The 27,905-nt window shown below is 52.7% G+C and overlaps 12 protein-coding genes across 12 annotated transcripts; 9 read left to right on the forward strand and 3 right to left on the reverse strand.

The window, feature by feature from the left end:
• Nucleotides 1-85: 85 nt before the first annotated feature.
• On the reverse strand, nt 86-1,042 carry Z520_11342 (uncharacterized protein; the record flags this gene model as incomplete). The annotated part of the gene is made up of 1 exon (XM_016781831.1): nt 86-1,042. One exon carries the CDS (start codon nt 1,040-1,042, stop codon nt 86-88), a length of 957 nt encoding a protein of 318 aa, XP_016626989.1.
• A 345-nt stretch (nt 1,043-1,387) lies between these two features.
• On the forward strand, nt 1,388-2,473 carry Z520_11343 (uncharacterized protein; the record flags this gene model as incomplete). Its single annotated transcript, XM_016781832.1, has 1 exon — nt 1,388-2,473. One exon carries the CDS (start codon nt 1,388-1,390, stop codon nt 2,471-2,473), a length of 1,086 nt encoding a protein of 361 aa, XP_016626990.1.
• Nucleotides 2,474-3,139: 666 nt separating this feature from the next.
• Z520_11344 (uncharacterized protein) lies at nt 3,140-3,751 on the forward strand (the record flags this gene model as incomplete). Its single annotated transcript, XM_016781833.1, has 1 exon — nt 3,140-3,751. The coding sequence occupies one exon, from the start codon at nt 3,140-3,142 to the stop codon at nt 3,749-3,751; it is 612 nt and encodes a 203-aa protein (XP_016626991.1).
• A 466-nt stretch (nt 3,752-4,217) lies between these two features.
• Nucleotides 4,218-6,517, forward strand: Z520_11345 (uncharacterized protein; the record flags this gene model as incomplete). Its single annotated transcript, XM_016781834.1, has 5 exons — nt 4,218-4,420; nt 4,475-4,860; nt 4,946-5,235; nt 5,293-5,506; nt 5,622-6,517. The coding sequence occupies 5 exons, from the start codon at nt 4,218-4,220 to the stop codon at nt 6,515-6,517; spliced, it is 1,989 nt and encodes a 662-aa protein (XP_016626992.1).
• Nucleotides 6,518-9,064: 2,547 nt separating this feature from the next.
• Z520_11346 (uncharacterized protein) lies at nt 9,065-9,992 on the forward strand (the record flags this gene model as incomplete). The annotated part of the gene is made up of 5 exons (XM_016781835.1): nt 9,065-9,135; nt 9,223-9,376; nt 9,469-9,579; nt 9,647-9,838; nt 9,903-9,992. 5 exons carry the CDS (start codon nt 9,065-9,067, stop codon nt 9,990-9,992), a joined length of 618 nt encoding a protein of 205 aa, XP_016626993.1.
• Nucleotides 9,993-10,639: 647 nt separating this feature from the next.
• Z520_11347 (uncharacterized protein) lies at nt 10,640-13,204 on the forward strand (the record flags this gene model as incomplete). Its single annotated transcript, XM_016781836.1, has 1 exon — nt 10,640-13,204. One exon carries the CDS (start codon nt 10,640-10,642, stop codon nt 13,202-13,204), a length of 2,565 nt encoding a protein of 854 aa, XP_016626994.1.
• A 930-nt stretch (nt 13,205-14,134) lies between these two features.
• Z520_11348 (uncharacterized protein) lies at nt 14,135-16,792 on the forward strand (the record flags this gene model as incomplete). The annotated part of the gene is made up of 1 exon (XM_016781837.1): nt 14,135-16,792. One exon carries the CDS (start codon nt 14,135-14,137, stop codon nt 16,790-16,792), a length of 2,658 nt encoding a protein of 885 aa, XP_016626995.1.
• Nucleotides 16,793-17,197: 405 nt separating this feature from the next.
• Z520_11349 (uncharacterized protein) lies at nt 17,198-18,070 on the forward strand (the record flags this gene model as incomplete). Its single annotated transcript, XM_016781838.1, has 1 exon — nt 17,198-18,070. The coding sequence occupies one exon, from the start codon at nt 17,198-17,200 to the stop codon at nt 18,068-18,070; it is 873 nt and encodes a 290-aa protein (XP_016626996.1).
• Nucleotides 18,071-18,564: 494 nt separating this feature from the next.
• On the reverse strand, nt 18,565-20,499 carry Z520_11350 (uncharacterized protein; the record flags this gene model as incomplete). Its single annotated transcript, XM_016781839.1, has 1 exon — nt 18,565-20,499. One exon carries the CDS (start codon nt 20,497-20,499, stop codon nt 18,565-18,567), a length of 1,935 nt encoding a protein of 644 aa, XP_016626997.1.
• A 284-nt stretch (nt 20,500-20,783) lies between these two features.
• Z520_11351 (uncharacterized protein) lies at nt 20,784-22,373 on the reverse strand (the record flags this gene model as incomplete). The annotated part of the gene is made up of 2 exons (XM_016781840.1): nt 20,784-22,108; nt 22,175-22,373. 2 exons carry the CDS (start codon nt 22,371-22,373, stop codon nt 20,784-20,786), a joined length of 1,524 nt encoding a protein of 507 aa, XP_016626998.1.
• Nucleotides 22,374-23,290: 917 nt separating this feature from the next.
• Z520_11352 (uncharacterized protein) lies at nt 23,291-24,849 on the forward strand (the record flags this gene model as incomplete). Its single annotated transcript, XM_016781841.1, has 3 exons — nt 23,291-23,299; nt 23,347-23,477; nt 23,532-24,849. The coding sequence occupies 3 exons, from the start codon at nt 23,291-23,293 to the stop codon at nt 24,847-24,849; spliced, it is 1,458 nt and encodes a 485-aa protein (XP_016626999.1).
• Nucleotides 24,850-25,660: 811 nt separating this feature from the next.
• On the forward strand, nt 25,661-26,431 carry Z520_11353 (uncharacterized protein; the record flags this gene model as incomplete). Its single annotated transcript, XM_016781842.1, has 1 exon — nt 25,661-26,431. The coding sequence occupies one exon, from the start codon at nt 25,661-25,663 to the stop codon at nt 26,429-26,431; it is 771 nt and encodes a 256-aa protein (XP_016627000.1).
• Between the last annotated feature and the right edge of the window lie 1,474 nt (nt 26,432-27,905).

The following is a 27,905-nucleotide window of genomic DNA, read 5'->3' on the forward strand; positions in this document are numbered from 1 at the left end:
ATGGACCGAATGGAGGATCTAAATGAAGCATATACATATAATCAACCTTGACATCGCAATGTCATTTCCATTACGCTTTATAATTTTATCTCAACAAAAGATTTCCTGCTACCATTCCGGATATACTCATGATAGAAGCCATGAGAAGGTTGATTTGGTTGTTGTCCAAGATGTCGCTTCCGGAGTTGATCAACCTGCTGCTTTCTTCACTTAATCTCCGCCCTTGCACATGTGCTGAGGCCGTGGATTTGGGCCTCGTGAGCACCTTGACACCGCCGGGCCCTTCAACGATCTTTCCCGACCGTCGATCAATGACTGATGCTTGGAGCATTGCTCCCAGAAGAGAGTCGAGAAGTGTGCCAATCGTCCCGAGCAGTGTCAGCAAGAAGAACATACCAGGTGCGTTGGCGGTTGATCCAGCACAGAAGCGTAGGAATGCGAGACTCGTGGCAGCAATGGCAGCGCTGCCTCCCACACCCGCCAGCAGTCCACCAAGTGTCACTCCACCGTTGGTCCCTCGTGGCACGACTCGTAGTGGGTTTGTGATGAGGACTGGTTGGCTTTTGGAGAGAATGCCCAGTTCGCTCGACAGGGTGTCTGCGGCCACCGCAGCATAGTTGGCCATTATCCCCATCAACAGCAAGTCGGCGACCGTCTTATTATTGCTTCGTTGACTCCCACCAAAACATTCCCCATCCTCCTCGCCCGCGCCCAGACCGTACAACCAGACATGCAACAAACACAACAAGCTCGCACAACCGCTGTTGGCAACCACCTGGATGCTCGTCCGAGGCCCCTCTCCGCCGGAAGCTCCACTGCTTGACAGTGTCAATGTGGCTTTCACATCATGTTTCACTTTCGTGGCTGTCGTGCCGAGCAGGAAAAACACGCAGAGCAATGTGAACGGGAGGGCGGACGGATGCAGGGCGTGGATCGTTGCGGTGAGTGTTGCGCTCAGAATGCCTAGCGGTGTGAGAGAGCGACGGGTGTAGGCGCGAACGATGAGGAGGAGAGTGACGGGAATTGCGATTATGGGACGCATCTCGAGGGCATGGGAGAGGTATGAGGGCAAGGAAGGTGAGAGGTTTCCGGGAAATATATGCACCACAAGAGCTCTGTGCCCGGCGTGTGCAAGGTCGCAGCTTGAGCTGCACAGAGATTATGTGTGCCTTTGTTGTTGAGTTACTAAGAAAGGTGCTGCCAATGCGAGAAATACGAAGACAATTTGGCAACAAATGACGTCTGTCTCCTTGTGGTCTGTGAGTCCCGCTTTCTGACTTCCCTTCACAGATCTTTTATCCTTCTCTCTCAACAGGTATCACAAAGCCATCAATTGCCGGCAAAGCTTGACGATGGGAGACGCTTCCCCAGCGCTCTCCGCAGCACAATGTTCAAATCACTTCTCGCCAGGTCTGCCATAGCGCGGCCGGAGGTGCTTTCGAGGCCCGCCTCTACAATCACTCGACGAACGCTCCATCTCGCTCCCCCTTTCCTCCTCGACGACTACATTCCTCGCTATCACTTGCTCTCCTCCGCCGAGGCAGCCAAGAAGCGTTCCGCCGCCTACGCTCATCTCCGCCAATGCAACCTCTGTCCACGTCTCTGCAATGTCAACCGGTACGAGACCACCGGCCACTGCTTGATCGGGGCAGAAACAGTCAAGGTATCGACCATCGCGCCCCACTTTGGGGAAGAGCCATGTCTCCAAGGACATCACGGGTCTGGGTCTATATTCTTCAGTGGCTGCAATTTGAGATGTGTCTTCTGTCAAAATCACGACATCGCGCACCAGAAGGTCGGCTTTGACCTGACTCCAGAGGAGCTGGCGGAGTGGATGGTCAAGTTGCAGGAGGTGGGACATGTGCACAATATCAACGTCGTGACGCCCGAGCACGTCGTGCCCCAAGTTGCATTGGCTATCCTGACTGCTCGGGAAATGGGCCTTAATGTCCCAATCGTGTACAACACGAGCGCATTCGACAGCCTAGAAAGTCTCAAGTTGATGGATGGACTCGTGGATATCTATCTACCGGATTTCAAGGTCTGGAACAACGAAACGAGCAAGCGGCTTTTGAAAGCCGATGCGTATGCAGACACGGCAAGAGAAAGCATTCAGGAGATGTACCGGCAAGTCGGCGATCTGTGCTTCACAGCCGACGGCATCGCCAAGAAAGGAGTCCTGGTCCGTCATCTTGTCATGCCGGGAAAGGAACAGGAAGGAGTGCAGATCATGAACTGGCTGGCAGAGGCTCTAGGAAAAGATGTCTTTGTGAATATCATGGAGCAGTATTTTCCCACCGCCCATGTTGGTAAGGATAAAAGGGGCTCCAAGTCGGATAGCTCGAGCAAGAGATATCCGGAAATCAACCGAGCGGTCAGTCATGAAGAGGTCGGCGTTGTGCAGAAGGCAGCGAGGGACGCTGGGCTTTGGAGATTTGCTGAACCGGCCAGGCATGGTGGTTGGAATATCTGAAGATCCGGAAGCTCCATCATCCCTGGTCAGTCTATTGTTGGACCTACGGTGAGTCATCTAAACGGCCATTCACACAGTCCAGTGACAATCTATGAACAAGTCGGCCAGCGAAGGAAACATGCACAGGAGCGGTGACGAGCATGGTGAGCCCGCATGGTCAAAGCTCCATTGTGCGATGCGATCCACATTCCTGGCCATCTTTGGTGAGCACCACTGCTATTGGTCAGCCTTGGTTCTTTGTGAAGCCAGCTGGTCAAAGACGACTGTTCTTACAAAAACCGTCTGCGGATGACAATACCCTTTCCATCTTCCTACGATATTCGAGAGGGCCTCTCGACCCTTGAACAATCCCACATGCTCCCTTTCCAGCATCTAGGACCTTTCGGTTCCTCGAGGCCAACCCTGGTCACGGCTCTGCATTCCCAAGTTCGTCAGGAAGCAGAGTATATCCAGGAACGTATAGCTGCCGCGGACTGTCTTTACAAAAGGTTGACGGCGGAGATAACAAGGACGCAAGCAGAATTAGGAGAGGCGCAGAAAAGCGAGGGTTTTCGGGAAATGGCCAAACACTTGAAAAGGAATATCAGAAAAAAGCGATCACGGCTGAACAGATGCGCGCAGAATCGACGGGCCTTTGAGGCAAGACTGGCCGCTATCTTTGCAGACATGGAAAGAATGGCGCAACGTCAATGGCGTCACAGCGCTCCTAACCTCCGTAACCTGACGGTGCCTCATATCGGAGAGATTGCTGATGCTCCTACAGCGCCCAGTTGGCCCGCAAACTCATACATGTCAGCCCCCTGGGGTACAAGTTCTATGCACTCTCTCAGTGTTCCGACTCTTTCGTCGCCATCTTCGCGGTTTCCGCAAGCGCCGTACCAGACTGTTCCGACTCACGTTCCTCAAACGCCAGTCCTACGCCCGACACAGTTTCTGCAAGGAGGAATCGGATATCCACACCAGCACGATTTTGGTGTCGCTCAAGCTGGACAAGAAGGAATCAGTCCTACTAATACCGTTTCTACCTACGAGTTGAGCTCCCCGAAAGGCTTTTCGGTCACTTTCGCACCTGCTGCTCAATTCAACGTGCTTGACGCAATGAATCAGTTGCACATCTCTCAACCACATGAAGCCTATATGCAGCCTTCGAGTATACCGATCACAGCGCTTGAACAAAGACATTTCCCCCTGTCGCAACTCCCCAGCATGCTTGATCACCAAAGTGCAGCATTTCGACTTGAGAAAGCCAGAAAGGGCCGAGGTCAGCGGTCCTGCTAGCAACGTGGTACAGCCTTCAGCCGTGGGTATGACTCCTTTGTCCATACGAGCAGGAGTCAGGTGGTGTTATTCAAGTACACCTAGTTACTCAATATCTCTGGTTTGAGGACGACTTCTGTTTTCACTGCGCGACTAAAATGACTGTCGCTGCGGCGACTACCAACAACATGACGAGACACATTGGTACATTGTTTGCTCTTTTCCTTTCTGCCGCGCGCCTTTCTGCATCTTTGTTTGCCATTGACTGTTTCATTTCCTTCCCAATTCGATCCAAAAGTGACCGTCCCAGGATCCATTTCCGTACACAGGACTTCAGTTCCGAAACCAGTCATCCTTTATCCAAGTATCGGCCCTGGCTTCATAGCCTTCCCCCTGCTATCTTCCTATCTCCTTGTCTCTCTTCCGTGTTGGCGTGGACTTCTCGTTTCTTGGACTCCTGGACGAAAAGCCAGAGGCATCTTCCACAATGAAGCTCGTACTTTTCCTGTCTCTTCTTGTTACACGATTTACCGCCTGCCTCCCATTCACTCCACGCAATACACTAAATAATGGCACGGCAGAAACATACGATTATGTGGTGGTCGGATGTGGAATTGCTGGGCTGGTGGTCGCCGCGAGGCTGAGCGAGGATCCCACCGTCTCTGTGGTGTGCATCGAAGCTGGCTCTCTGTATGTCCATTGATCCACATGTCGTGTACTGCCGAGCTGACAAACGTTACCTAGTGACAACTATGAAGACTCGATCGAGATCCCTGTCTACATCGGCGAGCGGCCCGCAGAATACGAATGGGACGTTTCCACGACACCACAACGCCAACTCGACGGCAAGCCCCGTGTGCTCGCCATGGGCAAGGGCGTCGGCGGCGGCAGTCTGATCAACGGCATGTTATGGAACCGCGGCGACCAGAACGATTTCAACATCTGGGCCGTATTGGGAAATCCGGGGTGGGACTGGGCGAACCTGTTGCCATACTTTAAAAAATCCGAGCACTACACGCCGCGATATTACCAAGGTCTCGAAAGCCAGCCTGTCACGTTCGTTGAGGGTATGCACGGCTTTTTCGGACCGGTCAATGTGTCGTATCCGGAATACTTTTGGCCACAGACAAGTAAGTATATAAAACCATTGACAACTGGGCCTATGCTTCTGGGCCACGAGATCTTTTCCAAGATGGCTGACGCACGTAAACACAGATAACTGGTTCGAAGCCCTCGAAGCCCTGCATATCCCGACCTGCGCCGACCCCAACGACGGACTGCCCTGCTCTGGGAGCTACTTCCTGCCCTCGTCGCTCGACTCGGTCAATCAGACCCGCTCGGATGCGCGCAGGGCATACCACGACATGGCTTCCGGCCGTGCCAATTATTATCTGATCACCCATGCCCGGGTCGAACGGGTTCTCTTTGATAGTGAAGGTGATGGGAACTCGAACTCAACAAGAACAGGTCCTGGGGGAGCTGCCGTGAGGGCAGTGGGCGTCCAAGTATGTCCCATATCATGTTTCTGGAACCCCCAGGGCTGGACTGACAGCTGGACGCAGGTATTAAACCTCCTCGATAACACGACGTGTACCGTCCAAGCAACAAGAGAAGTGGTCCTCGCGGCTGGCGGCATTCACACTCCGCAGGTTCTCGAGTTATCCGGCATAGGCAACGCGAGTCTGTTGGCGTCTCTTGGAATCTCTGTTGTGCAAGATCTACCCGGGGTGGGCAGCAATTTGCAGGATCATCCCATGATTCATCTGGACTATCCATGTAAGTGCATTCTTTCTTATTCGTGGAGTCGAAACCTTTTGTCCTTGCGCCGCTAGTTCACCCAAGAGCTTTCCATATCTGCATGCTACTCCATTCTAAATCACGGTGTCCACAGTTCAAAACACATCCGTCCCGACTCCAGGGTGGCTCCTCACGAATTCAAGCTTCAACTCAGCGGCCGAACTCGAGTATTTCTCCTCGCGCACGGGACCATGGACATCCAAGCCCTCCACGGCAGTTGCATTCCCCTCCCTCGCCGAGATGACAAATTCCACACACTGCATCTCCCTCATTCGCGACGCGATGGAATGCTTCGGACTGCAGCCGAACTTGTCCACATTGCCGCCGGAGTACTACTACAGCGACCCCCTGTGCGCGGATCAAAGCGGCGGCAACCTCACGGTCCTGGAAGTCGGGTACGGCATGCAGCACAATCTGGTCGCCGCATCACTGCTCCTCAACACCACGCCCGCGTACGAGATCCTCAACGACAACTCTGGCGGGCTGGATCTGGCGCTCATGCACCCTCTATCCAGGGGCACCGTGCACATCACATCCCCCGACATCCGCGTGGATCCGTCAGTGAACCCAAATTGGCTCAGCCACGCCGTCGACTTTGAGATCTTGGTGCTTGCCGTACGCTTCAACCAGCGCATCCTCTCCACCTGGTCTATGGACTGTTTGGAGCCGGCGTTCGCCCCAGATCCGCAGGGGAGTATTGAGCGAAACGTGACGCGTGAGCAGATCGAGTCCATGCTCCGTCAGGGTATTGGGACCGAGTTCCACTACGCCGGGACGGCTGCGATGCTCCCGCGCGAGGTTGGTGGCGTGGTCGACACGAACCTCACTGTCTATGGCACGCAAAATTTGAGAGTTGTTGATACGTCCGTGTTTCCTGTCATCCCTGGCGCGCATTTACAGGCTGTCGCGTACGCTGTGGCTGAGAGGGCTAGTGATATTATCAAGGGCGTTGCTGTTGACGTTAACGCCGGTGTAGGGGGACCAGTGTAAACGGAGAGGGAGTTGCCGGCAGGTTTGTGGTCCTGTTGCTGTTGGATAGTGAGGCGTCTTGGGAAGGTACCCACATAGGTAGGTAGATATTGGCAACGAGCTCGAGCCAGCCAGGCCCATAAATCGAAACATTTTGAATCACACTCACTCACTCATGAACCTCAGGGCTGTACCCGTCGAGCCACAAGGACGGCATCTACTGTGCCGAAGTCAGTCTGTACCGCCCACACCCGCGAATGCTGACCCTCGTGCAGTCCACTCGCCAGACTACTGACTTCCAGGTCTTTCCTCCCGGTCATCCTCGAGTAGAACGAACTCAAGCCCACGTCCATGCTCCCGTCTTCTCGTACGGCAACGGCGACACACATTCGCGTGGCTTTCTCACTGTCCTTGAACGCGAGCGCATGCCGGCTCTGAAGTCCGAATTAGTATCTCCTTGACAACCCTCTTCAAGGGCATCGAGCAACTTGAGGTCCACCGCAGTAGCACTGCTCGTCTCCTATGGCGACTTGCCGCGGGGTTCCTGGCGCAGATGAAGGAATTCTCATTCGGGAAACAAAGATTGCGGACTACACATTTCCTCAACCGACCTGAGCTTTTCGGAGCCATAGCTGTCTTCCAGGGCTTGAGTGGTCAAGGTCAACCACAGAAACACGATCAGAGTGGAAAATACCTAGGTAAGTAAGTGAAAAGAGGGTCTGTGAAACCAAGCACGAGTGGCCAAAGCTATGCGAACTCGGGCTTTCACTTTGCATGGTACTTCGAATACCGTTCCGATACACCACGACCCCTCTTCCTAGCCTGGTTGTCGTCCGGGGGCACGTCCGCGAATCGGTTCAGAAGGGTTGGGACTATTTAACCGCCAACTTGTGACCTAACCTTCTTTGCAACCTCCGTCCAAATCGTCGAAGACACTCCAGACGTCCGTGTGCCCGGCCGCGTCCACCGGCCCAACGTCACGTTTTCAGCAGTTGGCACCCACGACTTCGTCGTTGCTGTGACGGCGGCCCCTGTCCCCAACAGCGACGCTGACAGACTCTTCCAGCGGCCTTCTGCAGAACATCGAGTGAGAGGGCGTTCTATACAGTTCTGTGCACGCCAGTGTGGGCGCCCACGGATCTGTTTTTGCTGGTCCAGATGGCGTAAGCTTCTTGTCGAGGTGGATTGTAATACAAGGACGAACAAGAGACTTGTTTATATATGCTTCATATCTGTGGCCCTCACCGTATGGGAAGGTTGGGCGAGTGACACTGCGGCACTCACTGCCACCATGGTCCTTTGGCCCACGGAACAGATAAATCTGGTCAAATGGGATTGCCAGATCAACCCAGCAACAAGACACGCCATGGCCCAGGCTGTTCACCGACGGGACGCAAATCCCAATCTTCCCCAGTCTCGGTCCCGGATGGTCTTGGAGTCCACCTCGTCCTCACCACCAGGACTTGGCTCTCGCCGGATGCAATGCAATGGCACGTTGTTTGTATGAGTGAGTACCTGGTAGGTAAATACCATATTCCCTGGGCGTGCTCTGCAAGCAGAGAGCAGAGTAACACAGGACAATTTGGCAATGACGAGGTCCCATGAGGTGCATCCCTCAACAACGGCTGCCCGGAGGAGAGAGTTTGCCATGTCTGCCCAATAGACGATGAATTGTAGCTGAAACCCGGCCGAATGAGTCTGAATGCGTCGATCTGCTTTTGATCCTCGAGGCCGTAGCTAGGAGTGACGAGAAAAGAGCCATTCATTCCAGCGGCTCTCTCGGGATGCAAAGATACTGGCGTCGGTCGACAGGGTCTATAGAAGCGGCAGTGAGTATCTTTAATAGTCAAGTATCAATTGCCTGATCGATAACGGCAAGGTTCGGCTGAAGCAGCGTCTATTCCACAAAAGCAGCACGTGCATGCATGCACAGTCAGAAATCTTGAAACCCCAGTTGGCCCAGCTTGAAAAGTTTGGAGATGGACTTGGCAATATTTCCATGCTTGTGTCAGTCGTGCAATCATTCTTTCATTCATGCTCACGTCTCTCTGAAAAAGGAACTGCCGAGGAAGGAAATGAATGTGAGACCGTCTGATGCCCTGTGTGCCGAACCGACGGTCGAAAGAAGATCCACTCACCTAGCGAGCTAGGTATTTGGCATTATATACCCCATTCTCCGAGCTTGCGGGATGTCGTTTGACATGTTTACTAATAGCCCCATCTGAGCATTCCGCAACAAGAAGTGTGGTCCCCGACGCTGCTTTTCCGGGTCGAAAAGCAGCCTGATGGTTTCCCGCCTCGACAAGAGCTGCTGTGTCTTGATTGGCTACTATGTTCGATGGTGCGTGAGGAGTTGGTCTTACGTCCACGGAGATACGTTGAGGTTTGAGGGACGCCCGGGGAACGATGAAGGATGCCGTAATCTAGAGTCTCGCTCAATGTTCTTAAAGATCGCTTGCCCGCATACAGGGGTTTCTCTGCTCAAGCCAGTCCTTTGTCCTCGGTGGCATATTGAAGAAATTCCATAGCCCAGTACCGCGACGAAGCCCTGCGAAAAGTTTCAAAACAATGGCTGCAGCCAAGAAGCCCGTCCTATATTACTTCGACCTCGGCAGCAAAGGACGTGGCGAAGTCGTCAGGTGGGTCGTCATAGCAGTAGCATACTGCGGGAGCTCCTTTCGTGGAGCGGGATATCTCGTGGCTTGCTTGCTGACATCCGCGAGCAGGCTGTTCCTGAGGGAACTCGGCATCGAGTTCGAGGACAAGCGTTATGCTTATGACGCAACATGGACTGGAATCAGCAAAGAGTTCGAGACTAAGGGATTGACCGTCACTCGGAAATTGCCATCGTTGGATATCGACGGCCATATTCTGTCTCAGGTACGAGAAACCTCGCATACTCTCTCTGTGCTGGCGATTGTCGATGACAGCTCTATCCCGTCTGCCCGTCTGCCCGTCTAACGTTAGCCCAGCATATCCCCATTCTGAGATATCTCTCGCGGTCTGTCGGTGCCTATGACGGAACCACAAACTACGACAAGTGGCTGGTGGACGCTGTTGCCGATACTTACATTGACTGGAGAGTACGTACCGCTCTGCATCACCGCCACGTGCGTAGTGGCTGCGACATTGAACTGAGATTCGACACAGGCTCGGTGGGTCGCCAATTTGACTGAGAAAAAACCCGAATACCAGACCGAGACGGTAGCTCTCTACCATGGGATCTGGGACAAGTTCTATTCTCGACACTCCGGCCCGTACCTCCTGGGGAATACCATCACGTATGCCGACTTTGCGGTCTTTCAGGCGCTTGATAATGATGATGTACTCGGTTGGATTCCAGTATGTCACAGATTCTCTGCCTGGCTTGGCCTGCCTCTTCTTCTAACACTTACCTCTCACCCAGGGCTCGCTTCCGGAGACACTCAAAAGGCTGCGAGCTGCCGTCTCCGAGCGCCCGAATGTCAAGGAATACTTAGCGACCAGAAGTGCCTAGTGGTTTGGTGCAATAATAGGAAGGTTGCTGAATTTCGTAGCCGGTGAGGACACAGTCAAGAACATCAGACGGTTGGGGACTGCCAGACACCGAAGCTCCCTGAACACAATTGCCGCAATTGGGACCCGGGTACTGTGCTCTGATGGGTTGTTAAGACCAGCAGCAGTCCCACGTGCGTCGTATAGTTATCATATCATGTGCGGACCAGTGTTTTCTTGCTTCCGTCTTCTGTATGCAAGCAGTACGATCTAGAGCGTAGGCGTCATTCTGTTCTGCGCGTAGTGTGGGAGGACTAAGTAGCATCGAATATGATTGACAGTTCGCAGAGGGGACGCCAGAGGCGTGGCAGCTTTGAGGATAAACGCAAACGCTTTTTGAACGGGGTTTGTCATCATGGAAAGGAAGCTGTCAGTAAATGGCTCGACGGTACCTCAGTATCTCGTATGTGGTTAGCAACCTGGAAGTGTGGCAGCCGCAGGAAATCTCTTCCGCGGTCCTAACAAATTTGGCCCTGTTCGAAGACGCGACTTGCCCCTTGACTTTTCCCGCCAAGACCCACCCACATTGCAGCAGAGGCAGTCTCATATCTTCTGCTGTGGAATTCCTCTCTTTCCATTACAACATACGACAATATCTAGGTGATCAAGATGGACCCTGATCACGGATTGCTCCTGCTGTCATGCAGCGAGGAGATCGTCACAAAACTGTCAACAAATTGCATGCAAACTGTACAACTACTGGAAGAGAACTTGAGTGTCCCAGATAACTATTTTAATCTTTTGCTTACAAGCATCAGCAGAACCCTGGACGAGGTCAAGACAAGCATTCTTACGGCTTCCACAAACTTCCGACATGCTCTTGCGGACCAAAGAGCCAGCTCTTCAGGCCTACATGGCCAACTTGACACACTCAAACAAGAGATCCGCCGGACCCAGGACAGCCTTCAAGAGGCAATACGGGAGAAGGTAAATTACCAAAGCGAGCTGCAATGCAAAGAATCCGAGCTGGCCAAAAAAAGCAAGGACTTGGTTGCAAAGTCTCATGAGTTGGCCGAACTCAGAGAAAAGGGCGAGGCACTCTGTCAGGGACCACAAACCCAAGAGTCAGCTCAACCCCGAGAAAAGGGTGAGTCACTCTATCAGGGACCACAGACCCAGGAGCCAGCTCAACCCAGAGAAAAGGGTGACGCACTCCTCCACGGACTACGGGGCAAGGAATCCGAGCTTGCCCAAGAAAGTGAGGACATTACTGCAATGACACAGGAACTAGCCGAACTCCGAGAAAAGGGTGAGGCCTTCCTCCACGGACTACCGCGCAAAGAATCCGAGCTGGCCACAAACAGCAAGGACTTGGTTGCGAGAACCCAGGAAGTAGTCGAACTCACACAAAAGGGTGAGGCACTCCACCAAGGACTGCGGTGCAGAGAATCCGAGCTTGCCCAAAAAAGCGAGGACTTGACTGCAAAGACCCACGAACTAGCTGAACTGGAAAGAACTAAAAACGAGTTGGCCATGAAATTCGAGGTACTCCAGGAAAGAGAACTCTCGTATCGAGAGGCTCTCCGTTGTAAAACCTCACTCCTGGAAACAAAGCAGAGAGAGTGTGAAGACCTCCTGCAAGAAAGGACTGGCTTGGCCACAGAGTCCATCCAGATGCGCCAAGAGAAAGAACTCCTCCAACGCACAATCTCTGAACTACAGGGGAACGCAAAGAAACAAGAATCGGAGAGAGATCTATTGCTCAAGGACATGACTCGGTTGCGTGCTAACATTCAACAGAACATTTCAAGCAAAGTCGAAGGTCTCCGCCAGGAGATTCGGGGTGAGTTTACTGACTTCTGGGATGAGGCCCGTGACAAAATACGGCTCGAGATAGAGCAACACGCGAATAAGCTCCGAGAAAGACATTTACAGATTCTCGAGGACGAAAAAAACAAGTTAAGGGAACACCATACGGAACAGCTTACAGATATCCAACGAAACCATGAACGAGAGCTAACACAGCTACAGTCAGACCAACAGAGGACACAGCAGGATCTCGAGAATTTGCAGACCCGGAATGCTGTTTTCAGATCCGAAATCAGCAAACTGAACGAAACCTGGCAAAACAAGCTGACTGCGGAGAGGAAGGAGGCGCAAGAGCGTTTCCGAATCGAACTCGCAAAGCAAAAGGCTGAAAGCAAGCAGAAACAGCAAGACCACCTTGCGGCACTGCGGAACACAGTTGCTGAAATGGAGGAGAGGGGTGCAGAATGCGAAGCTACATATCACGATTTGCGTGAGACCCAAGCTGAGCTGCTCGCCCTGATCCGATCACAAGCTGACAATATAGAGCAAATGAAGGTGGAACACAGCCGCAACACAGAGGTTACGGAGACGCACGAATCCCACCAAGGCGTCGCGCCTGAAGCACCGGTCTTCACGCTCCATCAAGGTGAGGAATTTTTCGGATACCCCGAAGACAGTGACGTGGAGAATCAAAACCCTCGCAAGAGAAATCGCGCAGTTTCGATGGAACTTGGTTCTAGGAAGCTACCCGAGATGCACAAGAGGAGAAGAGTGGATCATGAAGAACATCCTCTGAGAGCTGATCTCCAGGAAGACGAAGATATTTTCGACCGACCACGGCCTGCTTCAATTGAGACAATCTCAGAAACCCAGCTCGAGGCGGATGGAGACCGACTGACCTCAGACGAAGAAAGCCTGGACGAGAAAGTGAACCAACTCCGGGGAATGTTCCTGCTTGCATGGGATTATTCTGACGAAGAAGAGGAAATAATCAGAGGTTACCTCGCCGCCATGATCAAAAGCAGGAAGGAATTGTCTGCTGTAGTGCGAGATATTGACCAGTACTGTGTGGGCCCTCTTGACAGTGAGCCTCTATATCCACGCCCTTGTCTGATGGCAAAGTTATTCAACAAAAACGCTGGCAAAGGCGGCCAAACCATGACAAGCCGGAATTGCAAGCACTGCCACAAACAGAACAGAATATGTCTCTGGGCGAAACATGTTCCGGGTGTTGCGACTGGGTTCGGTCCAAGAGTAAATGGCCAAATCCTTGCAGACAACGGCGGCCGCAAACATACTCCCAACCAACAGCCGTGGCTCCTTCAACTCGGAGGGAACGAGGTACGTTGGGTCCTGAAAAGACGAAAAATGAGTGCCAGTGAGCCGGCAGATACAGCGTGGGAGGTGGACGGCCTGATTGTGTAGAGGAACAAGTAGTGACTAACGGGCCAGGGTCCGTCTAATCGAGATACACCTGGTAGCAAATCAATTGATTCACCGAGCCTCTCCTTGAGGCAGGCTCTATCCGAACCTGCCCATGCTTTCCAGTCCTCTTGTAATGACGGGTTGGCCCTCGAGAGTCCATCAAAAAAGTAGACATAACATGTCTACCCTCGTACCTACTCAGACGCTAGTACGAGAACCTGGAGTAATTGACGAGTCATCCAAGGCTGCAATGTCGAAGGTACGAGAAGCACGAGAGGACACTTCGAGTCCGACAGGGGCATTTACGATCACCGATATCCAGAGTGTGGCTGCGGGAGCTGCTGGGAACCTTTCTTTGAACCCTCAGAAAGTGTGCCACATGGCACCAATCTTGACCTCTGCGGGCCTGACGAGGCTGAATCAGGCCCTCGCCGCAGCATCGACGTCAGCCCAGCCCGTCTCTTGCAACCTCCGCTTCAATTCTGGGGTCAATTCTTGTTCTTTTGTACGCACTTTCACATTGCGATCGTAAGTATACATGACCCTGTGAAGCGTCGACGAGACACCGGTTGTGTTCAGGGTTTGCTTGAGAGTGGTTCACATGTCCTGGATGAGCTGGGCCGATGGGTAAGTGAGATCGATGGGGCAGTTGAAAAGAACACTGCTGGTCCTCGAAGATAACAAGGAGGGAGCGCAAATGACAACGCGAAATGAGACCCGATGAGCCCTGGGTTCGCCCAATGTACAAATGGATCAAATGCTCCATTTCACTCCCAACGCAGTCATGTTTGTGTGTGCGTCTTGTTGCTGCCAAGTCCTACTCTGCCCGGCCTGCGCGCGCCTGCATGTATGTCCCTCCATCTCATTTTGACTCCCCTTTCTCCCTTCTTCTTTCCTTTTCTTCTACACACAAAGACAATCACCATCACAATGCAGTGCCAACGCTGCTATTCCTTCTCTCCCCATCCGGGGGCTCTCTTTTGCACTCAATGTGGAGGTGCACTTCGGACGCCAAATGCACCTATACAGGGAGCGCTTCCTCAAACTCAACCTGGATACCAAGCTCAGCCGTATGATCATGATCAACCCTTCCCGAGCCAACCTCAGGCTTCCACCGTGCCTCTCCAGCCACCTGTAGGATACGAAAACTACTCCACGACTGCGCCACCTCAAGCAGGGTGCCAAAATGTGAATGGGCCTCCAGTGTCTGAAGCAGGATTTGCCAAGTACTCCGCATCCAAAACCCATCAGCTTGCATATCAAAACAATTCTCTCCTCGTGGGGCCTGAAGCCCAGCATGAGAAGGTTGGCGCAAGTTCCGCATTTATTGCTCCACGACCATCTGCATCCACAGCTGAAACGCAACAAGAGCTGCTGAATCTGAAGGCCGATCAAAGCCTTGAAAATGTGGGAAACGATTTGAAAGAAAGAGTGGAAAAATCCACGACTGAGGCGCTATTGAAAAAGGGCACCGGAGAACAGCAATTCTCGAGCCCATATGGAGCCGAACCCAAGCCCTATCCCAAGTCAAATTCCCAAACACTGCAATCAGATCAGCCACCACCACAGAAGGATTGCCAGACGCACCAGCGCAAAGAGGTGGAACACAAAAAGCGAAAGGTGTCAGAGGATGCGTTCCCCAGAGTGGGTGTAAACCCTCCAGAAACAAATTACCGAAATGCCCTCAGTTCCAAGACCACAAACCCGAGCGAGCCAGAGATGCCTGCCGTCCCTTGCGGACCACGCAATCAGAATGTTTGGCCAGAAGATCATTGGCCAAGTGACAAGCATACGCTTGGATTCATTCGCCAAAAGGTGTTCCCGAACTGCAAGTGTACCATCTGCAAGTACCCGCATCCTAGCAAACTGCATTACACGGCCATCGACATGTTTGAGGCCTGGAGAGAACGAAGCTCGGGCCCAGGTCTGTGTGAAAACTGTCACAAGTGGGGCCATACCGTGGCAGAGTGTGGGCTGGGCGAATGGCGAGATTTGCCTGATAACCCTCCCATCGACGATAAACTTTCTGCACAATACAGTCAGTACTTGCGACCATGGCCTCCACGTACGAACAGGACTCCGTTCCCAATCTACTACTACATGCCTAAACGTTCTAAAGGTAGCGCTGCATGGCCAGACCTGCCACCACCGTATAGCAAGACGGGCATTCAAGCTGGCCTTGTTGATGTTCACTACGGAATTCGATACTCACTAGAGCTCTTCCTCTGGAAGAATAACAGGGGGCCAAAGCCAAACTACGATCCGGCCAAGCATAGGCCATATTTCTGGTCCCCGAACGGAGGAGCACGACCCGGAGAGGGGAGATCACCTCTGAAAGAAGACGCCCGTGTTACTCCACGAGACTCTGAAAAGACTGCTCAACCGCCCACAAAACCGAGTGTGGAAGCAGGCAAACAGACATCGCTTAACGCTTTTGACGATGGTTTCCGCGGTGTGGACCATCATCCTCTTATGCCAAACCCCGGGTATGATGATAAACTCCGGACTTGGTTCAACGAAGCATTCATGGCAGCAATACTTCCAAATTTGATTAAGGAAGACGATCAGTTCTTGAGCAGAGTCCACAGACAATTCAAAGAAGCCAGAGTCAACTACGAGAAGCGTGAAAATGCGACAGAGTTGAAGACCATGCTCAATTTACTCGCCCAGGGTTGGGAAATCCTTGCACCTTACATTCCAGCTTGGTGGCCGGGCACATGGAGAATGCCCATATCTCTCCATCAAAAGCTCCTGGACCGTGCCAAAAAACGACAGCAAGCTGTCGACGAGCGACAGTCCGCAAAACCAGTAGGCCAACCACCAAAGGACCCTTCCGCGCTCGAGCGGTCAGTTGGCGAATTACAAGATCCATATCTTCCAGTACTTGTGGAAGACGATCGAAAGATTGATGTGCGCACGCTCGATTACTCCAAGACTACTTCCGAACAGCGAAAGCACCCAGGATTGCGGCCTAAAGGTCGAGAGGAAGCACAGGCACATATCACCCACTGTGTTCAATTTCACGAGATCAACATGTCTAGCTGGAAGAAAGCGAGCCGCTACACCCAATGGTTCTTGGAGGCATGGAAGCATATTGAGATGAACACTTATCTCGTCTTTCGAATGGTGAACAGAGTCGATGTCTTGGACGGACGTCTCAGCAAGTCTGAATCAGACACAAGATTGGAGTCACAACGCAAGATAATCAATGACCTCGGAGGAAGACTTCTGCGGCGAACCATGGTACTTGTTCAGAATCTTGGAAAAGAATGCGAGAGTCTCAAACAACGCAAGCATACAATGGAAGAATTTGACCAACTCGAAGCGCGCCTTATTGACCGGTGGGATAATTTCAACAGACATGTTACCATTGACATTAACAAGGCGTTCAATGGGCTAAGTCAGCAGGGAGTACAAATGTACGAAGCATTAAAAGCATGGCTGGATGAAGACGACTTCTACCCGACTTGGAAAAATGCAACTGGTGGCCTACTTCCTCAACGAAGTTCTGAGGAGTGCGTTCTTCCATTGTGGCTCTGGCCAGCCGCGTTTCAGGAGGCCTGGATACACGACTTCCACATGGGATAGTCAGACTCCCACCTCGAACAATGTTGATTACTTCAAAGGCTCCAAAGAGCAAGGGCAGAAAAGCTGATGCGACAGACTTGGTTGTTTTCACAACGTCAAACGGTAGTTTGTTGGCATTGCAGCGACGTCTAATACTTCGCAAGAGAACATGTTGATAGTTTGAAGGTAGCAACAAAATTCATGTATTCCAAAGATTCTGTCATCCTAGATGCTCTTCTTTTCCAGGTGTCGTGATTGTTCGCCTGAGGCGTCCTTTCTTGGCAAATCCGACAGCCAAAAGAAGTATTTATCGTCTTATCTATACCCTCCCTACCTCATAGACCAATAGACCTCAGCCGTGCTCCGTGCTCCATGCGACGTTTCTCCCCCTAAACCCAAATACCAAGCAGGCCGTGAAGGAAAAGAATGTCCCACTTCTCCAAGACGCAATACAATGCCTTCTCGGAGTCGTACGATGCGGTCAACGACCTGCCCATCTCGCGCGCCATCGTCATCAACGTGGAACGCCTGATCCGGCCACACATCCGCGGGAAGCGCGTGCTGGAGCTCGCGTGCGGGACGGGTTTCTTCACGCGGCACATGCTGGACTGGGGCGCCGCGAGCGTCGTGGGCGTCGACGTGTCCCAGGCCATGGTGGACATTGCCACGAGCGAGATGGCCAGGCAGAGGCCCCAGCACAAGGGCAAGTATAGATTCATGGTGGCAGATTGCAGTGCGCCGTTTTCCGCCCACGCCCACGCCGGCGAAGGGACAGAAGGAGAAGAAGAAGAAGAAGAACAAGAAGGTGGAGGGGAATTCGACCTCGTCTTCGCCGCGTGGCTACTAAACTACGCACCAGACCAGCCCACCATGACCGCCATGTTCCGCAACATTTCCACCCACCTCAAGCCCGACGGACGGTTCATCAGCGTCCTCCCGCACCCCGAGGACGATCCCATGGTATGCATCGACCGCGTCAACGCCGCGCGCCAGCTGGGGTACGGCTACGGGATCCAAGTCCGCAAGTCCCTCGCCCCGGCCATCCCGCGGGCCTACTACGTGCATTTGTTCTTCGACTCGACCCCGCCCGTCGACTTCGGGAACTACTACTTGCCCAAACACGTGCACGAGCGTGCCGCGCGGGAAGGCGGCATGGAGGGCGCATTGGCCTGGGAGGCCGTCACGCTGCCGGACGACTACGACGAGATCAATCGCTACATGAAAGACCCAGTAAGCCCTGGTTACTTTGATCGGTGGTTGGAGTATCCCGACTTTGGGATCTTGATCGTCGAAAAGTAACGGTTTGAGGTACCTAGGTATATAGATTATTGTAGCAGAGTGATGAACGCAATCGACCACAGGATGTGCAAAACAGGGCTTCCCGTTCGCTCAGCCGTACTTAAGTCACATGCCGATTAGCTAGTACCATCGTGGGTGACCAGGTGGGAATCCTAATTGTTGATTGTTTTTGCATTTTGTGCAAAATTTTTTTTTTTTCGTTTGGCTCTTACGCATTAATAGACTATAAAAAAAATCAAGGGACTAGATGGGCATTTGGGGTCGCTAATAGGACGGCCAAGGTCAACCCCAATGTGGCGGTTTACAGTCGCAAGAACCTCGGCTTTCCTCGCGGTCGAAGTCGTTTTTGATTGGGCTATTTTCGTACATTTCGAACAACAATATCCAGAGAATGAGCATCTGCAAATAAAGACTAATCCTTTTCAATGCTCTCTGAGACTTCGTCCCCGCCATGCATATCTGCGTATACCCAAATACAACTGTCGCCGATTATCTCATGACATCCCATCCGTCGATGAAGGGTCCCTGCCCATGAAAACCTTGTACAGTCGCTTGCTAATCTGCGGACCCAATCTCTTGTCGCTCCACCCGCCGTCTTTGTTCACGGTCTTGCGAACATCCTCAAGCATCAGGTTGCCATGCTTGTCGAACCCTTTCACCAGCTTTCGAATGCTCTTGTATTCTTCGACGATGCCGTAGGCCATGCTGGGAGTCACTCTCTGGACCTCCTGAAGCATTTTCACAAATGTGTCTTTGGGATCATCTCCGGTCCGGACTTGTCCACTGTCCATGCAGAACGACGCAGACTTGAGGTTATATTCAAGCTGAGCCAGGCGATATGGCCGAGTGGAAAGATTTTGAGTGAATGCACATATCTGAAACGCCGAGTCCGCTGGTGTCGACGTATGATGGATCAGTATCGGTTGGTGAGCCAGTTGAAGATGGAGGAGCAGGTCATCGACCATATCGGACGTCACGACAGAAAAGTCCATTGACTCGGTCGAAGGCTTCTTCCTCTTCCGGCTCCTAGCCTGGGACGGAGCAGGATCGATGTTAGCTGAGTTCTCGCCGTCAGTCTGCAACATCTGGGCTCGGACAGCAGCAGTGTATGCTCGATTCTTCGCATTCTCACTCTTCCGGAGCCAACTGCGGAGTCCTTCGATCAGATAGATTGGAACGCAGTCGCCGAAACGCCGGCGTATCGACGAAACATGAGCATCCAAGTTTGCCTTGAGCTCTTGCTCCTCGCGCACCACGCAGGCCACAGCCCCTGACCGCGACGTGGCTGCCATAGCAACAAAGTCTGCAGCGGGCAAATGAATCAAAACATGGTTTTCATTCACGATGCGGCATCTGGAGGTGGGTTCCCACAAATCGTCCTCGTCGTTGTACGTTGACTTCACCTTGCGGCGCCAGGTGGCAATGCTTCCATGTTGCACTGGTTCGCCGTCTTCGTCGACCAAGTTGACCTGCTCGTCCACATAGTTGACCTCGACCTGGACGTTCTTCATGCGCTCTTCAACTTGATTGCCGACGCTTGTATCTTTAAGAAAGCTCGACATATCCAAGATCATTTCTGGGGTTGCGTCTTTCTTATTCATGCGTGATTTGTTGACTTCCGCAAGATCCGCCGCCTTCTGCTTCTCCTTCGCCTTCTGTTCCCTCTCCAACTTTCTCTTCTCTTTCTCAACTTCCTTTAGAGCCTGTCGCTCTGCCCTTGCCGTGGTCTTTTCTGCTGCCCTCCGACCATCCTTGACAGCCGTGTCTGTTTGAGGCAGTTTGCAGGGTTTGGTGCTTTTGGCGATCACAGGACTGGACGAGAATTCGATGTCATCGAAAATCTTGGGTGGTGCCCGCCCCGTTGACAAATTCTGCGTCGATTTTGCTTTTGAGGGCCTCGATGTCATACTCGTTTCTTCGGTAGACTCCGGATTAAGGTTAGCCAGAAGGGTCATCGTTCTGTGATCATAGCCGGTCTGCATTGGCTGTGGCAGACAGAATGGGTCGTCGACAGAGAGATCGCCTTCAAATCCATCTGATGGGAGCCTCCGCGAACCATCCACGTCCTTCCTCTTGTGCGTTGTCAATGGTTCTAGAGCGGGAGATGAGAAGGTGATGTCATCAAGAAAATGGGTCTTCTTCGGCTCTGAGGGACGCGAGAACGCAGTCACAGAAGTAATGAGCTTGGAGTCTCCCTGGGACCCGTCACTTGAAAAGATCTCAGGGACAACATTGGCACTGTCAAGGGTTGAAGGCGAACCTACAACCGGATTTGTGCGTTTCCTCTTAGAGGGCCTATTGATCTCGAAATCAATTGAACCCGTTACTTCAAAGTTGTCGATATCAAAATCAACATCGTCGAAAAATGTCTTCCTGGCTGGGGGACATTTGACGGGCGATGATGACAGAAGCTCAATCACCTCGGTCATTGTTGAAGGCCAAAAACGTCAGCGATGAGTGTAGAGCAGAGAGTGAGAAAGCATGGGCACAAAGGGAGCGCATGATCTGCCAGCAGCAATTGTGTGCGGTCAACAACGTCGGTAGTGGCAACAGCGGCACGTGTTGTCATGATTGAGGAAGCCCCGATCTGGAAAGTCTAAACAAGCTTGGCATTCGCGGGTAGCGCGTCGTTGGTGGGCGACGCGTAAAGAGCATTACGAGCCTTCAAGTTGTTCCATGTCATCTGTCTACTCATCGTCTACTCATCGTCTATCTATTGTCTGCCATCAAAAAGTTGCAGTCGCGGACCGGCCTCGGGGTTCATTCTCCTGGCGCGAGCGAATTCACTTGCCCTGCTATCCCCTCGACCGTACTTGGCCTTGATGACTGTGGCCAGCAACGCTGCTGCAAAAGCTGCTGTGAGCCACACGGCTAAGACGATGTCTTTCCTCTCCAGAAAGGTACTCCTCTTGCTCTTCAGCATCTGGGCCATCTCCTTGCTGAGTTTTCCTGCCATTGTACTCCTAGTAAAGTGCTCCCGGACCCTTTCTCGCCCACTCCGACCCATGCGTTCGAGGTCATCCGTGCCGAGTTCATGCAACACTTTGTTGATGATTGCAGTCCAGTCTTCCACCTTGGATGAGTCACGTAACCAACCTGTCTGGCCCTCGACGATGGTCTCTAAGGGTCCACCGGTATTTGAAGCGAGAACAGGGAGCCCGTGTTGCATAGCTTCCACCGGCACAATTCCAAAGTGCTCGTTCGAAGGGGTGTACAAAAGCAAACGAGCATTTTTCAGGAGAGTCTCCTTGAAGAAGCCTGGCACGGACAGCAAGAACAATACTTGTATGCTGCTCGGAATGCCTAAAGCTGTTGGGACTGTTTTGGCAGTTGCCGCAGATAGACCTAGCCTTTCGGCCAAGTCCACCAGCTCTCTGTGATATTCCACATTCTCATTGACCCTCTGGTCGTAGCCCCCAGCTATGATCAGCCGGGTACCTTGACGGGCCGTAGGAGGCAGTTTATGATAAGCTCGGATGGCCAAGCTGATATCTTTTTTCCGCTCAAATCGATTTATGCTGAGGAGAATCTTGTATTGACCGTCCCACAGTGACGTGTCGTCTACTTCGGCTTCGGTCTCTTTTCCTCCATCATTGACGCAGGGATATATGACACCTAATGAGCCGGCCAAGGAGGGCCAGACTCTCGAGGCGACGGATTTTGTAAACTCGGAGTTGACAACTATCCTGTCACTGGCGCTCATGCTCCAGCCTTCAAGCCAGTCGAAAGGGAACCTGTATATTGTTTTTGCAAGTCCAAGCAGGCCAGCAGCTTTGCGATCGGCGAGTAACTGGTCTGGAAAATGGCAATAAAACAGGGTCCGCTGGCGGTGAGGGTATAACCATCGCAGAAGCGGAACGCAGGCGGAGAGCTGGTCGACCACAAAGACATCGGGTCGGAGTGTGCTCAATTCATTGCTCCACACTGCGATGGAGAGAACAAGATGAATTTGACGGAGGATTGCGAGCAGGATGTGGAAGCGATTCAGGAAAGAGGGGGGGAAGAGTGTGTTTCCATGGACTCTGACGTCGAGGGTGCCTATACTCACCAATCTGTCAATGATTTAGCCACGGGGAAAATGACATGACAGAGGCAGGGACTGACCATCTCGTGCCTCTTCAAAGCAGTGACTAGGGTCGCAATGCGAAGTGAAGATTGTGACTTTGTTTCCCTGCTCTTGAAGACCGACCGCGGCATCAACAATCAGCCTCTCAGCACCCCCAATCCCCAAGTCCGGATGGAAGAAGACAATTCGCTTCGAGGGCGACAGTACAGGCACAGCCGCCTTCTCTGAGGAAGCCATATTAGAAATACCGAGTAGAGAAAGGCAAGACTGGCATCATTCCCTGCTGGATGTGTTTGTTTGCTTGTTTGCTCGTCTTGTGTGACCACCGACCGCAGGAACACGGTGCGACATCGGCTGACCTTCCTTCCATGAAAGGATCTCAGTTCCACAAGACTTGTTTGTAGCCCATCGTCCCACTTCTCTCGCAAATAAATCTGTCTTGTCTGTAAGATCTTGTGCTCCAGTCGTTGTTGTATCAAGATTGCGTGTGACAGTGAGCTTGCGTCTACCATCCCTTCCAGCACATCTCACATTTCCGCCGGCTATCGCGCTCAACCCATGAATGCAATCAAATGTCTCCCGCGCCGGCTCGCTCGCACGTCGGGAAATCTCCAGACCCGCCAGGGTTGGGGAGGTCCGCCACTTTCCAGCGGAGGAAATGATTGGCAGCAGCTAGAGTCGTGGGCCGCGGTGTCCCTGGACGTCGCATGCGAGCAGGCCTGAAGTGGAGATGCATACCGCGAATGATACCCGCGAAATCGGGCATACCATGCCCAAACTGTAGTAGGTGCATGCGCTCCGGATGCACTCACTGATAGACGGTGCAGATTGTCCGTCCGGCGTCGAGCAGAAGAACATGATCTCAATGGAGTCGTCGTCGTCTCCCTCCCGTCTCATTCCTTCAACTGCTCTATCAGCTGCTTCATCACCACCTTCGCTTTTCTCTGCTATGAGAGTCGCGCCTGCGTTTGTTTAATCGGCGCGCGTTCACTTCTTAGCACCTTCTTCCCTTGAAGCTGCGTCCTTCGTTCCGGAGACTTCTCTTGCGCCTGGCGTAGTAACTCCAGCCGTCCCCTCGCTCAACTCACCCTGTTCTACCATTCAATTTCTTCTCTACCACTTTTGCATAATCAAAACTCGATTGATCGGTCATAATGGCTCAGGTAACGTGGTGCCATCTACTCGTGGGACAATACTGACCTGTCGACAGCTCAAAACTGCCTTCCTGGCCCTCGTCGCCCTCTTCGCATCCTACGTCTTGGCTGTCTCTCCGCTGGTTGTTCAAGGGTCCGACTTCGTCAACAGTGTTGATGGCACACGTTTCCAGATCATCGGTGTAGCGTAAGAGAAGGCATCTGACTGAGGCACAAGCAAGCTACTGACTGAGTTGTACAGCTATCAGCCTGGTGGCTCTTCGGGTTTCAATCCGGGCTCCGGCCTTGACCCGCTCAGCGATGCTGATATCTGCCTCCGAGATGCTGTGCTCATGCAACGTCTGGGTGTCAACACTATTCGCGTCTACAACCTCGATCCGGACTTGGACCACTCTGCTTGTGCCTCCATCTTCAACGCCGCCGGTATCTACATGATCCTGGACGTCAACAGCCCCTTGCCCAACCAGTCCCTCAACCGCGGCGCACCCTGGGAATCGTACACTTCAGCGTATCTCGAGCGTGTCTTCGACGTCGTGGAAGCCTTCATGCACTTCAACAACACCCTGGGGTTCTTCAGCGGGAATGAGGTCATCAACCAGGACTCGGTCCCAGAGGTGCCATCCTACCTTCGGGCGGTCACCCGAGACCTCAAGGACTACATCTCAGCGCAAGCACCACGACCGATCCCTGTTGGTTATTCTGCTGCCGATGTCCGTCCATTGCTCATGGGCACTTTTAACTACTTGTCTTGCGGATTGTCCAACGACACCAGCTCCAAGATTGACTTCTTTGGCCTCAACTCCTATTCTTGGTGTGGCAATGCCACTTTCCAGTCTTCTGGATACGACGTCCTGGTTGGAGACTTTAGCAATACCACAATCCCAGTCTTCTTCTCCGAGTATGGGTGCAACCTGGTCACTCCACGAGTGTTTACCGAAGTGCCCGTGCTCTACTCCGAACAAATGACGCCCGTCTTTTCTGGCGGTCTCATCTATGAGTACAGCGAGGAACCCAACAACTATGGCCTGGTGAATCTCAATGCCAACGGATCCGTGAGCATTCTACAAGACTACGACAACCTTCGCCAACAGTACAATGCGCTGGACGTCAACGCGCTCGAGAGAGCCAACGCTACGGCGACGTCGCTCACTCCTCCTGCGTGCGCAGCTGATTTACTGGCTGGGTCAAACTTTAGCACCAGCTTCGATCTGCCGGCTCGCCCAGACGGAGTCGACACCCTGATCCAAAACGGTGTTTCCGGCAAGTTCCCAGCAGGCACCTCGTCTGTCACGAATACCAAGCCTTCGCAGACTGTTTACGATGTCGATGGCCAAGTTCTCACCGGACTGCAACTTAACATTCTGCCCAACGATGAAAGTAACTTGCCGGGCAACAACACCAGCGGAAGCACGCCCAGCAGTACTCCATCTTCGTCGTCGAGTGCCACCACGGCCGCTAGCTCGCCTACAAACACCAACGCCGCCTCAAAGGTGGACGACATGAGATTCGGATCTCTTATCTTGGGTGCATTGACTGCTGGTATAGTGATGCAGTTGTGATTGAAGAATGAGCGGGAGAGGTGATGGAATGCGTGTCATACGTCGATTGTGTTTCGAATCCAGGCTTCATGCGCTGCATCTTCACAAAGAACCGGAGGCATAGTTCACGTTCTTTTCATGGACATATTTGCAATTGGCTTTGCAGGTCGAAGTCTAAAGAACCATCCGACGTGCTAATAATGATGATTAGATGAAATCAGAAGAACTTTTGTTACCAGGCAAAAGCTTTTCCACTGAAATCGAACAGGTTCTTGGGAGCTGGCGCCAGTCACACCAGTAACCCAGCCAGTGGCAGAGTTTTCTCCCCAGCTTGACAAGCCTCAAGCCTCGTCGTGTGTTGTGGCGCATACATTTCCCCTTTGGGTTTGTTGGTCGGGTGAAAATTCTTGAATCCAGCTCGCCAGCCAGATCGAAAAATGAGGTGGTGGTGATCGAACCAATGGTGTCACACGATCGTCACTCGCCAAGAGCTGAATGGGGCTGCTATTAGGTCATATCTGTGGCGCAGCAGGGATCCCAGCCAATCAGATTCCCTCTGTAGCGCCTCTTTTCCCTGCCCTGCATCTGGCAAAGTTGCAATGGTGATGCACAGCTGGTGATCGACGCCACCACGTCACCAGCCAACTTTCTCTGTCCATCTGTTGTTCCTCACGAAGGTCACAGACCAGGGTTGCACAGACGACCGTTGGCCCCTTGCGTAGAACTACAAGAGACCCTCGTGGCCCCCAACTCTTCTTTCGTGTTCTCGTTTTTCTTCATATCATTGTCCGGCCTCACGCGATACCCAACCCTCGATCAACACCCAAACACCATGGCTCTCGGCGGCACCGTCCTTCGCTTTGGCCAGACAGGCCTGCGACTCCTCGAGTTCGCGTCCTCGGCCATCATTCTCGGCATTTACAGCTACTTCCTGGCCGTGTTGGCCGACAAGAACATGTACATTCCACGATGGGAGAAGGCTGTTGAAGGCATGTCTGGAGCGGCAGTTCTGTACACCATCTTCGGCGTCCTCTTCACCCTCTGCTTGGGGGGCATCTCTGTCTTCGCACTACTTGCCGTCATTCTCGATATCTGCTTTGTTGGCTGCTTCGCCGCCATCGCCTACTATACACGTCACGGCGCCAACAAATGCAAGGGCTTTGTCAATACTCCTCTCGGTGTCGGTCTCTCCAGCGAAGACGCTCCCGGCGCGGGTGACTGGGGCTATGTCTGCAGCTTGAACACTGCATGCTTTGCCATGGCCGTCTTCAACATCTTCCTTTTCCTGATCACCGCTGGCATGCAAGTGCTGCTGGCTCGTCACCACAAGAAAGAGAAACGCTACGGACCCAGCCCCTCAAACAACTACACCAAGGGCATCGGCCGCCGACCATTCTGGAAGCGCAATCGTGCGACTCGATCTACACGAGATGCGGAAATGGCGACAGGAACTGTTCCCACAGGCGGTTATCGCCCCAGCCACGAGACTGGTATGACCGGATCGACGATGCATGGTAGCCATGCGCCTGTCACCTCTGAGCCCAAGTATGGTCAGCCAGGATACGGCATGCAAGGTTATTCCGCTCCAGCGACCAATTACTAGTCGGTGCGACTGAGCAAACCACGGAGTCATGATCGAAACTTCGTCTGGATATTTCCAGCTCATCACCAACAGAGACCAACCGTTCCACACCTGTTCCCTACGCCACTAATCTCTTGATAAGCATCCAGACAACTAGACAGGCGGCGGACAGATGAGATGGCTACAGATCGTCTACACCTTGTATCAACAGCGCTCATCACAAGTTTCAGGAGTGTGAGAGGGGGTACTCACAACGATGTCATGATAGAATCCTACCTAGGTATGCAGTTCAACTAGCTTATAGGCTAGGTAATAATGTCATACGAGAAAAAAATGGAAATGCTTAAATCTCATATTTGTCCACTGCCTTGTTGTCCCTTGTCCAAATTGCACTCGTGTGACAACCCTCCCCACAAGTCATTGCACTGGGTAAATTGCATCACAAACCCCCAGTTAGTGACGCCTTGATACGTCATGCAAGGGGTCAATCAACAATTTCCTGCGCACCAGTAACATCCCGCCAGTTCCACGGGGAGGTTTGATGTGTGGAGAACCACCAGGTCCAAAGGTTCAGACATGTCATGGCCTGCGCCACACCTCAAACGCTCTCCTCGTCCTCGTACCCTGCTCGTATCGCAAGAGGGTTTCTCTCGTTAAGATCTCGCGTCAGCGCGCATCGGTCCTCGCCTCTGCTCCCACCCTCCGTTGTCCGTCTCACAGGTACAACCGAGCCTCAGTTAGGACTCAGGCATGAAGCCCAATGCCCACTCAGATTGCTTATCAGGATGCACGAACACGTGGATGACTTAGCAGCAGGTGGGACTGGTCGAGCTCAACCTGTCTCCAATTCCATGAAGTGTCTGGGATTTGATAGCTGGAAGGTGAGCAAGATCGAGTCCGCTAGGTCATATAGCAAAGGAGGAAGTTGTCGAAGAAGCCAAGTACTCGATGGCAGGCGAAAACGGAGGGAGAGGGTGCCGTTTCGAGAAGAATTGGGGATCGTCTGCAACTTTGGATTCTATCAGTGGTTAGCAACCAGGCTACTGCTCGGTCTTCAGACTACTGCAATGCTTGAAATCCAATTCCAACGACCAACAAGTGAAAATCATGGCCCTGAGGTGGACTGCAGCGATCTGCTATCATGCAGCCAGCAGTCTTGCTGATACGAAAGCCTCAAGCTCGATGCCTTGAAGGTGGGTGATGAAACGAATGGCCAGGACGAATCCGCGACCCCTGCACGGAATCCGCGGGACACGTGATTCTCCCCGAAATATTTCCTGGCATCAATCCTGATTTCATTCCAACTTCTTCATTGCACAGTCGGGCCCAATGTATTGCACTTCTAATGACTCGAGAGCTCCCAGCTCCGAAGCAACAAGGCTCACATATCTTTCCCCGCAGTGTCGTCTATCCAAGATGGGTGCGAAATAGTCGTTCCTCTACCGGGCGTCATGCCATTGGGTGAAGCTGTCCGATTTCTATGCGTTCTGATGAA

This window comes from Fonsecaea multimorphosa (assembly GCF_000836435.1).
Source record: "Fonsecaea multimorphosa CBS 102226 unplaced genomic scaffold supercont1.38, whole genome shotgun sequence".
In the NCBI taxonomy this organism is placed as follows: Eukaryota; Fungi; Ascomycota; class Eurotiomycetes; order Chaetothyriales; family Herpotrichiellaceae; genus Fonsecaea; species Fonsecaea multimorphosa.